The following is a 15,477-nucleotide window of genomic DNA, read 5'->3' on the forward strand; positions in this document are numbered from 1 at the left end:
ATCACTTGAAAGGATATCCTCTCGTTTTATATATCATCTAAATAGTTATAAAAAAGTTTAAAAGTTTAACAATATAGATTAAGATATGATGTCACCCCATAATTATACATGTCTAAATTCAAACTATATACGTCATAAAAACAAATTAAACTCTAACTACTTTACAAATATTCAGTTATAATTGTCCTTTTATTGCAACCTGTATAATTTAAAATTAATCTTACGTATTTGTATTTATTTTTTATAAACTATTTAGAAGACACGCACCAAGCAAGGAAATATCTTCTTAAGGTTTTAAACGAGGTTTCTATGTATCGACTGATCGTGATGTTCACTGTAGTATGGCTACCATTGACAACCATTTTTGTCCTAAGCACGAACTGTCTTCAGTCCAAAATGGCTGCGTTGGAATATTGGATGGGCGACCGATCAGGATTCTGGGTGGCATTTAACTTTTCACCACTCTTAAAAATAGACGATAATAGATTTATCACTCATTATCTATGACACGTGAACCCTCGTGTGTATTTATGGCTATATGGTTACGTAAGAGTAGCAAAAAGTTATTTCATTTAGACAAACTAGGATTAACATACTAGTGTTCTATTCAGCATTAAAGCGCATCTGGTGTAGTGGTATCATAGTACCCTCCCACGGTACTGACCGGGGTTCGATTCCCCGGATGCGCAGAATCATCTTATTTACTTGATACTTTTTTGACCTAACATTCTTTCACCTCCACCTTTTTCAATCAAAATTTTTATTTTCAATATTAAATTTATGTTATGCACAGAGTACATTTCATCTCAAATTTCTTTTTAAAAAATACCCCCCCCCCCCAAAAAATAGAGGCAGCACTTGCACACGCAATTAAACAAAAAAAACTTTTCAATCAAAATTTTTATTTTCAATATTAAATTTATGTTATGCACAGAGTACATTTCATCTCAAATTTATTTAGAAAAAATACCCCCCCAAAAAAAAATAGAGGCAGCACTTGCACACGCAATTAAACAAAAAAAAACTTTTCAATCAAAAATTTTATTTTCAATATTAAATTTATGTTATGCACAGAGTACATTTCATCTCAAATTTCTTTAAAAAAAATACCCCCCAAAAAAAATAGAGGCAGCACTTGCACACGCAATTAAACAAAAAAAAAACACAGACCAATGTCTTCTGTGTACATGCCTAATAAAACAGGCGCAAAATAAAAATCACACCTGCCAGCGCAAAAAGGGAAAAAAATATCCCCAAATGAGCGATGCGCGGGCGGTGTGGTGTCATCGTCATCGCGGTAGTGGTGGCCCTCGATCTGAAGGAGCTCAATCACGAACAGTGCATTGTCCACGCTCACTCATGGACGGTGTATCGCAGGGAATGAGTTTTCGCAGGTGGCGCACACTACCACTGCAAGAAATGAAGCAGTCTTCGAAAATACGTCTTCGCACGTGGCTTGCGGGGTGCGTCGCATACTAAGACTATTGTGAAGATGATCCATCTTCATAAGACGATTTATTGCATTTGTCTCTAACTCCCGCATGTATAGATGTGTTTTAGCCACCTGTTATAAACAGTTTATGGAGTAGTGAGAGTACGAGTTTGTCTTGGTGTTTCGACTTTGGATGGCCTGTGCTAGAGTCAAGCATCTTGCCATGTAATAAAATAACCATGTTGTGAGTCGGCGTGAAAAGAAGTAGTTACCATTGATCGAGAGTAACACACTGCCTGTGAAAATGCATCTTCACAGGCGGCTTGTGCGGTGTGTAGCCTACGAAGACTATTTCCTCGTGCAGTTGCCAAGCCGCATGCGAAGATGCTCCATCTTCACAGACGATTTATTGCATTCGTCTCCAACTCTCGTCTGTGAAGATGCGTTTTAGCCGTCTGTTATAAACGGTTACCGCAGCAGTGAGAGTAGGTATTCCGCTTGTTGTTTCGACTCTAGATAGCCTGTGCTAAAGCAAAGCATCTTGGCTTTTAATAAAATATCCATATTAGGAGTCGATGTGAAACCAAAAACCTAGAGATAATGTTCCCGATGTGGTAGAGGCACTGAGTTTCTTTGGAGCAAGTAAAAACTTCCCCCAACACACCTAAAACTGAGTTCTTTTTGACAATTCTTAGCATTTTGGACGACAACACGGTCTTCTAAAACTATATTTGACCGTGATTTTCTATTAAAATATATAAAACAAAATAAAAACATGTCTACTTTTATTAAAATACTCTTTGTGACTCATTTATACATGTTCTCGTAGTGTGTTTAGCTGAATATTTTAGAAGGTAGATATCAATAGTTAAAATTTTAAAAGTTTGACCATAATCTTGTTCAAAATAATAAGAATTATGGAACTCAAGGGATTAAATTGGTAGCACACAATTAATTAAGTATTAACTAAAACAAATGTTATAATAGATTAATACATGTTTCATATTTTAATAGACAATTCTAATGACTTTTTGGTACAAGTTTACATTTGTATTATTTAAAAGCCTTTTGTAAATATATAATAATACAAGTTATGATTAAATACAATTAGTTATAAATCCAATGGAAATACTCGATGTATAATTAAATTTTTTTAAGAAGACAAATGGCAAAGTGTACATTAAAAGTTAATTGTGTCTGGCTGTCTGCTAAAATACCGAGGGAGGCCGAGGGAGGCCGCATTCGGCTGTACCTCGCTTATCTAACACGAAAAACGTAGTTATAGATTAATACATGATCAATTAATTATTAATTATGAAAAATAAAAATAAATCAATATGATATTCTGAAGAAAATTTTCGTATAAAACACATCGGTTAATGGTTTGAAAACCGTGCGCGTGAAAAATAGGGAATATAAATTAATAAGTACTGCCGAACACGGCCGGAGTATGACTTTCTATGTTTGCGTGCTCACTAAACTTGCTGTTGAGTGTTGACACCAATGAAAACTGAACAGCAATGCAAAACAGTTCTCTAAACACGATTGCACGAGGGGTCACCAGGTAAACACGTCGTTAAAATCCACAAAAGAACACCTAGACCAACAAACAGTTCGTTGCGATTGGTTTCAGAGATTAGAGAGCCATGAAGCAACTGAATCACTCTTCGGAATTCAGCAATAGAGCAAGCAAGCTGTTTTCTTCTTCCATTCTTCAGATTTTCGAGATCCTGAGAAGCAGCACTCACGCAAGCAGTTCAAGGTTTAGAAGCCAGAGTAAATACGGGATTCGGATTCAATGACATTGTCCAGTAACATTTTCGGTGACATTGAGTCACTGACATGTGGGACCCATATGTGCCTGGACCCACGTGGATCCCATATGTCAGTGACTCAATGTCACCGAGAATATCACGGGTCAATATCACTGAATCCGCGTCTATAAATAGGATCCTCTGCTCACTGATATATGGAGCCCTATAGCCTCTGAGGCTCACGTATCAGTGAGCTACGGAGGATCTGAACACCAATAAGAGAAACAACATTGAGTTAAGTTTCTCAGAAATCAAGTAAGAGAAGCAGTATTGAGGTAAGTTTCTCAGAAATCAGAAGCAAAAAAGTAGACTATTTTCACAATCTCTCTCGTCAAATTTCAGAAATCATGGAAGCAACAAACATTACGATCAGCTATCTTTTCGATGGCACAACAACACAACATACAGCTTGGCTGTCAGTGCCATCAATGTGAGAGGCATTGTTTCATAGCAAACTATTAATGTTTAGATGAAGTGTAAACTATTTATTGAATGATGTGATATAGAGTATTTTCAACCCATGGCACACCAAAATATTCTGTAAAAACTTAAAAAAAACATACTAAGACAATACTACTTCCATCATTAGATATAAGATTGTAGAAATAAAACCCAATAAATTCATCTGTAAATCCTTCTGACTACATTTGAAAAGGGAGATTACATCTAATATGTTCAAAACAACAAATATGATATATCTAATACATGGTACAACGGATAGATACTAAGCTAGTTACTTAATTAACAAATTACGATTATACTACGTGATATATTATTTTTTCATGCTACACCTATACTTGAAAGGCATAGTTGTTCTATTTGCGGATCTCCTACTCCTCCGGCATATAATCATTCCTGATACCGAACTCCTTTCTGATCTCGTCCACTGACTTTCCCTTGATCACGTCCGCGACGTGCTGGGTTGCGAGATATAGCAACCTCTTGATGTCCATGTAGTTGGCTGCCATGATCAAGTCAAATAGCATACGGACTAGTTAAGGAGTATATGGTTATGTTTGTTTCACTCCAACATCTCATACGCACTACAACCAAATATTGCTTCACTCCATCGGAATTAAAATCCATAAGAGATTTTAAATGATACCACAGTCATGTCAAAAGTAAACTAAACTTTAGTACATACATTGCTCTAGAATGCACGGTTCTTAATCCCTTTTATACTAACCCTTTTGTTTGGAGCAAGAAAGCATATCATTAATGTGTGCCCAACTTTAGAGCCTAGGACTGATACTGTTCATAAGATTGGGGTGCTTTCAGCTTGATCGTATGAGTAAGATGCCTGGGAAAGAAAATATAGCTGATGATCTGTCATGCTTAATCCATGATGGACCGGAGGATAGCTCATGCATATGTTGATGCACCTTTGACATTTAGTCCACAAGAAACTTTTTAGATTTCTCTTAACATGGATCTCGTTTTTTTTTCAAGAAGAAAAACAGAAAACTCATATGCATTATCTTGGTATATGCAGTAGACTAATGGTGTGATTTTTGTGGCAACTTTGACAATATGTTTAGGGAGGAAGCACACTTGGTTACGGAGGAATTTGCTATTTTAGCCAGAAAATCGGACGGCTTCGTTAAAATAGTCATGTCACTGTGGGCTTCTCTAATATGACTCTATATCTGATGTTATTTTTCTCAAATGCTCTTTTGCATTATCTTTATTCATTAAGAATTTTTGTTAACCGGTCAACAAAAAAGAGACCGAATTGCCCCTGGCCCCTCTCCCTCCTCTCTGCATGCAGGGCGGCCGAGCTGCTCGTTAGCATCGACCTAGAGATGGGGCTGGCCCCGTCGATGGTCATGGACACCCCTTCCTCGTTGGCGGGCTCCGCCGCATCTGGTGCCAGCGGCCGCTTGTTGCACCTCCACCGCAACGGCGGCTCCAGCTTTCGACGTCGCCTCCTCCAGTCGGGCAGGGGCGAGGCTAGGACGCCGACATGCCGATGCCGACGCGTTCAGCCGGCGAGCTCCCGACGTTCGCTGCCCCACTCACCGTCGCCCGACGCTAACGATCTGCAGACCGACGGGCACCCGCTGCCGGCGGCGCTAGATCCGATGACCGTGTGAGGGGGGGGGGGGGGGGAGGACGACGACACATGCTTTGGCCAGCCACCCCGGCCCATCGGCTCGTCTCCCGGAGGTCCGGCAGCTCCTGGTTCGGCGGCACTGGTCATGGACGGGGCGACGGTGGCGTGGGGAGCCGGACATTGGGTGCTTGCCAGAAGGGGAGGTGGCTGCCAGCGGCGATGGCGCGTTGGCCATGAACGCACGGTTGGAGAGAGAGAGAGAAGGGGGGGGGGGGGGGGGGGGGTGGGCTAGAGGAGGAGAGGGAGAGGGGCCAGGGGCATGCAGTTTGGTCTCCTTTTCTGTTGACTGGTTGACAAATTCTTTTAATGAATAAAAATAATGCAAAAGGTCATTTGAGAAGTGGCATCATATATAAGGACATGTTAGAGAAGTCCACGACGGCTCTGTGTCTTATGTGGGTTGTTGTAGTATTTGAACCTGTACGGGATTGGAGTTGCTTACACCATCACTACAACGACTTGTATGAGTCGCATTTTTTTTGCATGCATATCTTCAGATAGTAGCTTAACTAGACAGTTAATTCTGCGTCTAGCCATGCTTAATTTGTTATGGTTGACATGGCAATTAAGAGGACGTAGAGATGATGTTGCCGATATGGTAGAGGTACTGAGTTTCTTTGGAGTAGGCAGAAACTTTTCCCACACATCTAAAAACTGAGGTCTTTTTGACAGTTCTTCTCTTTATGAACAATAACATGGTCTTCTAAAACTATATTTGACCATAATTTTCTATTAAAATATATAAAACAAAATAAAGACATGTTTACTACTATTTGTGACTCATTTATACATGTTCTCGTAGTATGTTTAGCTACATATTTTAGAAGTTATCAATAGTCAAAAGTTTAAAGTTTGACCACAATTTTGTCCAAAATGTCAAGAATTATGGATCTCAAGGGAGTAACTCTTTAGCGCACAACTAATTAAGCATTAACTAAAACAAATGTTATAATAGATTAATACTCGTTTCATATTTTAATAGATAATGCTATTGACTTTTTGTCCGTCTTTTACATTTGTATTATTTAAAAACCCTTTGCAAATATATAATAATACAAGTTATGATTAAAATATAATTAGTTATAAATCCAATGGAAACACTCACGTATAATTAAGTTTTTTTGGAAGAAGACAAATGAACAGCAATGCAAAATAATTTTCTAAACACGATTAAAATCCACAAAAGAACATCTAGACCAACTGAACCACTCTTCACTCTTCAGACTTCAGCTATCGGTTCGTCGCGATTGGTTTCAGATATTAGAGAGCCACAATAGAGAAGCAGCAAGCAAGCTACTTTCTTCCACTCTTCAGATTTTCGAGGTCCTGAAAAGCAGCACTCATGCCAGCAATTCAAGGTTTAGAAATCAGAAATTGTAAGAAAAAAATGACTAGTTTCAGAATCGTCAAATTTTTCAGAATCGTCAAATTTTAGAGATCATGGATTCATGGAAGCAGCAAACATTGCAATCGAAAAAAACATTGCAATCTTTTCGATGGCACAACAGCACAACATACAACTTGTCTGTCAGCGCCATGAGGCATTGTTCCATAGCAAACCAGTAATGTTTAGATGAAGTGTAAACTATTTACTGAATCGTCTGATATAGAGTTTTTTCGGCCCATGGTACACTAAAATATTCCATAAAAACTTTAAAAAAAATACACTAAAACAATACCACTTCCATCTTCCATCTTTAGACATAACCACTTCCATCTTTAGACATAAGAATGTAGAAACAAATCTAAATAAGTTCTTCCCTAAATCCTCCTTACTTTTAAAAACGGAGATTACATCTAATACGATCAATACAAACTGTACAATGGGTAGGTACTAAGCTAGCTACTTAATTAACAAATTATAATTGATTATACTATGTGATATATTTTTTTCATACTACATCTAAAAGGCCCATGAGTTCTCCCTGCGGATCTCCTCCTCTTACTCGGAAGTATAATCTTTTCCCTCCTTTCTAATCTCATCCACCGAATTCCCTCCAGCAAACTTTTGATGTCCATGTAGTTAGCCGCCATGATCAAGTCGAACAGCATCGTCTTGTCCACGTCGAAGAACTCGGCGTCAAAGCTCTCCAAATCCTCGGCGGTCTCCATGGCGGCCGCGGCGTGCTTGTTACAGTATTCTATGATCTTGACGAGGACGCTGCAGGCGACGTTGTGGAGACGGACCCCGTTCTCCGTGCAGCCGTCCTCGATCATGTGGCTCACGATCCTCGACAGGCTCGCCGCCGCCTCCGGCACCTCGAACTGCTCCCCGTCGGAGCTGATGAGGAGGATCACGTTGCCGGCGTCGTCGCCGCCCTCTTTTGCCGCCGCCATTGGTCTTGGATTGGTTGGTTTCAACCTTCTCGTCGAACTCTCGCTGCTAGATTTGTTGGGAAGGTGGTGAACTCTTGGATCGTTTGGTGGATCAGCGTGAGGAGGTGTGTATTTATTCCGTGCGGCCAAAAAGAGTTGGAGACGGAGACGGAGTCCAAGTCGTGGGGGGCAAACCAGCTCGGAGACGGAGACGCTCCAAAATCCACCCATGGCTGATCGGAGCAACGACGACGACGACGAGAAGTGTCCGACCTGGGCGAGGAGACCGAGAGCTAACTGCGGGGAGGCGAATCCGGTGGCGGGGTGGACGCAGCAGCTCATGCATGCCGTCTGATTTGTAAGTAATTCGGATAAAACAGAGATCAACATATTATCCTAATATAAAACATAGACCAACAAAATATTAATAACTCGAGGAGCACAAAATAACCCGAGGAGCACCAGCAAAAAGAGACACGATCTAATTAATTAATGTTCTTTCGTTATCTAAACAACCTGACCTAATGCCAATGCTGACCTCAACTGCGGCTACCAACATTTAGAGTGTTGTGATCATTATTTTTTCATGTTGCCTCTAATTGCCACCTCTAATCCGTAGACATTATAAAAATCGCAATGATAGTTTTTGATAGCCTTGGTCTTGAAATCGATCAGCTATCAAAATCATTGGACCATAGCCACTACTCCCTCCGTTTCATAATCGTAAAATGTTTGACCTTTTTACTTGCGATGTTTGACTATTTATCTTATTTAAAAAATTATGAAAATATAATTTATTTTACTTGTGACTTACTTTATTATCAAATGAAACTCTAAAAATGTACTTTTCATTTATTATATTTGTACTAAATTTTTTAATAAGACAAATGGTCAAACGTTATAATCAAAAAAGTCAAATATTTATATTATGAAACGGTGATAGTAATAATTGATAATAATGCATAGTTAATAAATCTTAGGATCAGCTTAATAACAGTAAGTGTGGCCCTTGTGCTTGTGAGACGGAAAAGTTGAGAGTCCCAAACTCCCAATGATAGCAGCAACCTCATTGGACCCGCATAGTTGTCGTGTCTTTAGGCTCACCCTCACCACAGGTAAATTTAACTGTTCCATTACTTTGATAGGAGAATTCTTATATGGTGTTTGGGACAAGTGATTTATTTTTAATTCTTGTCCTATTAAATATTTGGACACTTATTATAAATAGTAAATATAGACTATTAATAAAACCCATCCATAATCTTAAACTAATTCGCGAAACGAATCTATTGAGTCTAATTAATTCATGATTAGCCTATGTGATGCTATAGTAAATATGCTATGATTATGGATTAATTATGCTTAAAAAATTCGTCTCTTGGATTATCACTCATTTATGAAATTGGTTTTCTTATTAGTCTATGTTTAATACTTCGAATTAGTATCGAAACATCCGATGTGGCATGAGGTTAAAAAGTTTAGCCCCATCTAAACCACCCCTTAGAGGCTGTCATCGTGTTCGGTTTAAAATTGAATATTTATATAAATAAAAAAATCAAAGAGAGCAGAACTTAGAGAAGTAGAGAACTTGATTGAGAATGGGTTTAGGTTGTCGCTATCTTGCCCAAAGAGTGCAATTCATTTCTCAATTTGATTTTTGCGTGCAGTTAGTGCGCCCATGATCATCTTACCGTCGGCTATTAATATATTCACAGTGATTAACCATGTTCAGATAACAGGAGTTGCAATGATCAGAGATTCCTTATAGTAATATGAGCAGATTAAGTCCAGAAAATAATAAAAACAGGTCGTCGTAAAATTAAAAATGAGAGGAAAATATAAAAAGCAGGATGCTTTTTTCTACCATGTCCTTCAGATTATTCAGATTCCCAGCTTTGATGAAGGATCAGAAAGCGAAAGATGCGCATATCGTTAGCCTTGTGAAAGAAAGAAAAGAAAGAAAAAAAGACTGTAATGAAGCAACTGTTTCTTCAGCATCAGCATTCTACATACATGACGCATCATCGCTTTGCATCTGCTTTTCATCAGTCTTGTCTTCGCAAAAGGAACGATGGAAACGAAATGGATAGCAAGTAACACGAATATGCCTGAAGCTATATTCTCCCGTCACAAATGGGATCTTCTGCAGTATATCTGAACTGCTCATGTCAATGTGTTCAAAGTTAAAACTTTATTTTTTGGGTGTGTTTGTTTGTATCATAAAGATAAGTAAAGAATCACAAATCTCTCCTGTCTTTACGTTGTTGCGAGGCCGAAGATGATTGGATTTCTTTGCTGCACAAGCAATCCTTAACTTCAGTACAGCAGCCTGATGCTTAAGTTCAGAGCTTGTGGCAGTCAGATGCCTTGAGTATTTCAGAAGGCTTTAAACTCAAATCGCACCGGAAATTCTAACATGATTCTCAAAATTCAGGCCTCGTCGTTTCGCTTATGATAAGCATAAGAGAAACGTTGTATAAAAACTATGTATAAAAATTATGCACGTGTTCTTATCTTCACAAAAATAAATATTTTAAAATAAACTATGATGATAAAAGAAATTCCTAAATCAACTCAAAATTTAAGTTCTAAAATTCAAATTTTATCTTATGCTTATAAGTTGTTGCCAAAACGATGAGGCTGAGCTACAGAACTAGTAATGTTTCGAGTTTTCGACTGAGGAGAAATTTACTTGGTATAATTCAAACTCTGGTTTGAAAAGGAGAAGTGGCATAGTTAGGTTAAATTCTGGGTAGTGAAAAGGATTAAGGAGATCATGCTGATTGCTGAGCTATGGAGCATGAGAAGAACATATTCAGAAAGGAGAACTACATCCAGCTAAACTGTTTTCTACAAGAAGAGCAGATCTGATGTACAGGAGGAGCAATTATTTTGAATTTCGATGCCACGATTTTCCTGGAATTTGCATCCAAAGAACGAATCTTTTTTCTCACACGGGCATGAGCATGACAGATCGATTTTGACAGTCAGTAAACTAAATCTGGTTGTAAATCAGATCACTAAATTAAAGCTAGAAAAATGAATGTACATGAAAGAAGCGTAGCCGTGTACTGTACAAGTGCAATCCATCCCCTTTCTCGAGCTCTCTGCAAAACAAAACACATCATCAAGAATCAGCTCAATCAAGAAACAATTACGAGCAATTTTGCAGAATTTGACAGGTACCGAGAGATACTAAAATTTACACTAAAATTTTAATACTTCTCGATATAAAAATACGATCGATCGAGATCGATCAAAGATCGATCAAGCAAACGAAAAGATGAACAAGAAGCTAGATCGATCAACAATGGTGAAGGTGAAGCAAAGAAGAAGAAGAAGAAGAAGAAGAAGGAGGAGGAGGAGGAGGAGGAGGAAGTACCATGAATGGGAGGAGGGAGGAGGAGGAGGAGGGGACGAGGCCCTTGAAGCCAAGATCAATGGAGACGCTGCCGTCGGGCTTGAAGAGGCCGTAATGGCGCTCGGTGGTGGGGCCGGGCTTGAGGTTCTCGTTGAAGAGGGCGAAGATGTAGGCCTTGACGACGCGGTTGGGGCGGGACGGCGGGCCCTTGCGGAGGAAGAGGCGCTTGCGGAGGTTGGCGTTGTAGGTGCGGGCGTGGCCCGGGTCGGCGCCGGCCTCGGTGGCGTCGCCGGCGGACGCCCAGCCGGTCTCGGCGACGCGCACCTCCATGTCCGGGTAGCCGGCGGCGCTGAGCGCGGCGTAGGCGGCGTCCACCTGGGCGTCGAACATGTTGTCGTAGTGGAGGTTGGTCTTCTGGTCGAGCACGCCGGAGTTGGGCTTGAAGAGGGCGTAGTTGATGTCGATGTGCGCCGGGTCGCTCATGTAGGCGAGGAACGGGTAGGCGTTGACGTAGAAGGGGGCGCCGGTGCCGGAGAAGAAGTCGAGCAGCGGCTTGAGGTACACCATGAGGTCGTCGCGGAAGACGCAGGCGGAGGGCGGGTAGGAGTTGGCGAAGACGGCCTCGGAGTGCGGCGTGGTGAGCTCGATCTTGTCGGCGAGGCGGAGCATCTTGAGCGCGTCGTGGACGTTGACGACGGCGCCGACGAGGGCCTCGGCGAGGCCGGCGTCCTGCCCGCCGAGCACCTCGTTGCCGACGGTGATGCCGACGATGCGGGTGGACGGGTAGTAGGGCTGCACGTTCTCGTTCAGCCAGTCCATGGCCTTGGCCGGGTTCGCCGCGATGTCCTTCACCTCGCCGTTGGTGATGGCGATCACCAGGTTGAGGCCCGACCCGCGGAACGCGTCCAGCACCGAGTGGTCCGCGTCGTAGATCTTCACGTTCTTGATCCGCGCCATCCGCAGCAGCTTCACCACCTCCGCCGGCGGCGGCAGGTTGTCGGCGATCCGCCCGTAGTTCACCCCGTACGTCCCCACGAACGACGACATCTTCTTCGCGTCGCACCGCGCCGCGAGCAGGCCGAGCACCACCACCGCCGCCGCCACCACCCGCCCGTACCTCCCGCCGCCGCCCCACACCGGCATCACCGCCCTCTCGACGACGGCGGCTCCAGCTCTAGCTTTCCTCGGGGTGGTGGGCATGGCGGCGCGGCGGCAAGTGCCATCAGCGAGGCGGCAAGCACCCGCGGCTACTTATCTCGGCCCGCGCCCACGCCGGTGACCTTCTCGGTCGGGTACGTTGCCGTGGACGGCCGGAGCAAGCCAAGGATCAAAGTTGCCAAGAATGGAATGGCCATGGCGGAGCAAGCATGGAATCCGATCTCTTGCGTTGCCTCCGCGCTCTGGCACTGCTCGAGCACCGCAGCCGCATATAACTAGATTCCTTGTCCCTGCTCCTTTCCCTGTGCCTCCCAGGGAATGTCGGGAGAGACGCGGTGGCCGGCGACGTGAGGTTGCCGCCCAAGAAAGGATAAGGAGAGGAGAGGTGGAAGCCGGGAGGAAGAAAATGGAATGCTGACGAGGCAGGCAGAAATCATACTATCAATCTATCATAGGCAACTCATGACCATGAACCGTAGTGCTTCACGTTCTCGTATTTTTATTTTTTACTTATGCTTATAAGTTAAAAATTAAATTTATACATATAGATTTAAGTTGATTTTAAGGTTTTTTATCGTAGTTTATTTTTACTGTAATTGCTATGCGTACGACCCAACCATCCGACTTACGTACGACTCAATTGATCTACGGCTACAGTGTCACTCACTTGACCTCTTTGCCTAATGAATGTTTACAAACGTTTCAGTCGTACGCGGATAATACAATTGGGTCGTATGTATAACTGGACTATTATTTTCCGGTCATTGTTCTTAGATGGCTAAGAACACGTATGTAAATGTTTTATTTAAAAATTATTATTTTTATTTGTAAATATGTCGTTCGACTTTTTCTACAAAACAAGACGTGTGAATCGAGTGCAATAAGAATAATGATTAATGGATTCGATGTTTCCCCACTTATCTATAGGCATTTAAAAGTTTATACTTTTCAAACAAAACCTGTATGGGCTAAACGCCTAAACCTCAAAAGCAACTCTCTAGTATACGTTGTTTAGCCGTTGCTTAGCTTTAGGCTTTACGGTTTAAACTTTGTTATAAATAAGGATTGCATAGTCTTTCTGCAACCAAAGTTGATCAGATGTATCACATGCGTTTGGCCCAATTAAAAAGATAATTGTATTTTCCAGTATATAGTATGCTAAAAGTGGCTCCACTGTGTGATCATTTTAATGATAAAACTGTGTGCATAAGCACTTAAAAAGGAGCGGTCTAGGTTCAATTACGAAAAAGAAGTGTTTCGGATAGGTCTCTACATCTCTTTAGAGATTCTACTTTCCGTTCCTGAGCAAGGGATAACGTTTTGATAGGGAGAGATGAGCTGAGAAGTGAGAAGGAAGTGCAAGTTGCTGGAGGGTGACTCACGAACAGTGGTAGAGCCAGAAGTCTAGTTAACAAAAGTCTTTGGACTCTAATTTTTTTTAGCTTTTGCTCATGTCTATATAAGCTAAAATTTAAATTTTTAACTTTAAATTTAGAGTATGTTTTGAGATTTTTTTCCATCGTAGTTTATTTTTCAGCCTTGACTTTTAGATCGCTACGAATACGTATATAAAAGTTTTATTTATAAATATACAGTTCGGTTTTTCGTTGAAAAAGCGAAGGAATGACCTTTTGTGTGTGGGGTTACGGACAACATTTTTACATGATTTTTATGTCCATGACAAAACATTTAACGTGAGGCTCAGGTCGCTGCATGACTAGCCTGATCCAATGCTTAATGTGTATAAGACTTTTCACGTGATATTGAATTTTTATCTGTACATGCAAAACACTTCAATAATAATATTAGTAACAAGCTTTATTTTTAATTTAAAAATGTAAGCATCTGAAATTTTAATTGCTTATGGTAAAAAATTCAACCAATTATTAAAGAGCATGGACATTGCCCAACTAATTTATTTTGATAAACGGTGGGGTGGTCTCTTGGGGAGTTGGGGTGCGTGGTGGAGGGAGACGAAAGGCAGGTTTGGTACCTTTGCTTGTTTTTGCTTACCGTTTGGCTAAGGTGGTGTTTAGATTGAGAAAAAAATTTGGTAGAAGTGTCACGTTAAATGCTTGATCAGATGTTGGAAGAGGTTTTCGGACACGAATGAAAAAACGAATTTCATGGCTAGCCTGGAAACCGCGAGACAAATCTTTTCAGCCTAATTATCCGTCATTAGCACATGTTGGTTACTGTAGTACTTATAGCTAATCATGGACTAATTAGACTCAAAAGATTCGTCTCAAAATTTCTTCCGTAACTATGCAATTAGTTTTTTGGTTTATATATGTTTAATGTTTTATTTAGATATCCAAAATTCGATGTAATGTTTTTGAAAAAAAAATTTGGGAACTAAACAAGGCCTAATTTGCTTTGCATGTGTATAGGTTTATAGAATGCTCCCGACTATAGGTGAACAAGGAGAAGGGCGTAGGACAGTAGGCATAGAGGCTGGCTGACACGGCAACAGGCGTAGAGGCGGTGGCCGGCGTCGAGACGATGTCGGAGTCCGCGGCTGAATGAACGTGCAGTGTGGAGTCGAATAGCCACACGGCTTACTTGGCCCAGCCCAACTCACAACATGGTGGGCCATTCTGCCTATAAATGGAATTATCCTTGTTATAAAATTTCATGTCATACTTTGATGCCTGTCATAGTAGACATGTAGTGCTCAGCTCGAATACTACCATTCAGTCTTAAAGAAAAGCCTCTACCATTCCTGAAACTCAGCTAAACTGGAGTACTCCACTTATATCATTATATTTTTAATGATCAGTAATATGGAGAAAATGTCATTTGCAGAAAAATATGTTCCATATTCTATCACAAAAAAAACTGCAATTTCCAAGTCATTTCAGCACCTTAAGACCTCCAACAATGAACTGCATTTGAGGATTTTTTGTACAAATTAAATTAATTTGTACAAAGTATGTTCATCAGCACATTCAAAACGGGCTCAGAAGGTGCTGAGAGTAATCATTTAATGACCTCTCATCTAGCAACTTGAATTTGGACTTATAATCCAAAATTTAAATTTAACACTTAATTTTGGATTTGATTATGTGGTTTTTTCATCGTGGTTCATTTTATAGCTTTTGCTTTTGATTTACTGTAGACACATATATAAAAGTTTTTATCTGTAATTATTTTTTGTTTGAAGAATACAATTTCTTTTTTCTCAAAAAGGAAAATGATGGGAGTCAATATCTCTAAAAGGTTGGTATCCTATTCTTCATCCGGACAAAACAGGATACCCTATCAAAGCAACATATCCGGCAAG

At 40.8% G+C, this 15,477-nt stretch overlaps 2 protein-coding genes and 1 non-coding gene across 3 annotated transcripts; 1 reads left to right on the forward strand and 2 right to left on the reverse strand.

Moving 5' to 3' along the window:
* Window positions 1–618: 618 nt before the first annotated feature.
* On the forward strand, window positions 619–689 carry TRNAG-CCC. Its single transcript has one exon. It is a non-coding gene; the product is annotated as a tRNA-Gly (tRNA).
* Window positions 690–4,076: 3,387 nt separating this feature from the next.
* On the reverse strand, window positions 4,077–7,764 carry LOC102721429 (SKP1-like protein 5). Its single transcript, XM_040521257.1, has 2 exons — window positions 7,379–7,764; window positions 4,077–4,199 (listed from the first exon to the last, which is right to left on the reverse strand). The coding sequence occupies exons 1-2, from the start codon at window positions 7,694–7,696 to the stop codon at window positions 4,077–4,079; spliced, it is 441 nt and encodes a 146-aa protein (XP_040377191.1). The 5' UTR covers window positions 7,697–7,764.
* Window positions 7,765–10,548: 2,784 nt separating this feature from the next.
* LOC102721712 (glucan endo-1,3-beta-glucosidase 14-like) lies at window positions 10,549–12,595 on the reverse strand. Its single transcript, XM_040520920.1, has 2 exons — window positions 11,058–12,595; window positions 10,549–10,782 (listed from the first exon to the last, which is right to left on the reverse strand). The coding sequence occupies exons 1-2, from the start codon at window positions 12,234–12,236 to the stop codon at window positions 10,696–10,698; spliced, it is 1,266 nt and encodes a 421-aa protein (XP_040376854.1). The 5' UTR covers window positions 12,237–12,595; the 3' UTR covers window positions 10,549–10,695.
* Window positions 12,596–15,477: the final 2,882 nt, after the last annotated feature.

The sequence above is a fragment of the Oryza brachyantha genome, chromosome 2 (assembly GCF_000231095.2).
Source record: "Oryza brachyantha chromosome 2, ObraRS2, whole genome shotgun sequence".
NCBI lineage: Eukaryota > Viridiplantae > Streptophyta > Magnoliopsida > Poales > Poaceae > Oryza > Oryza brachyantha.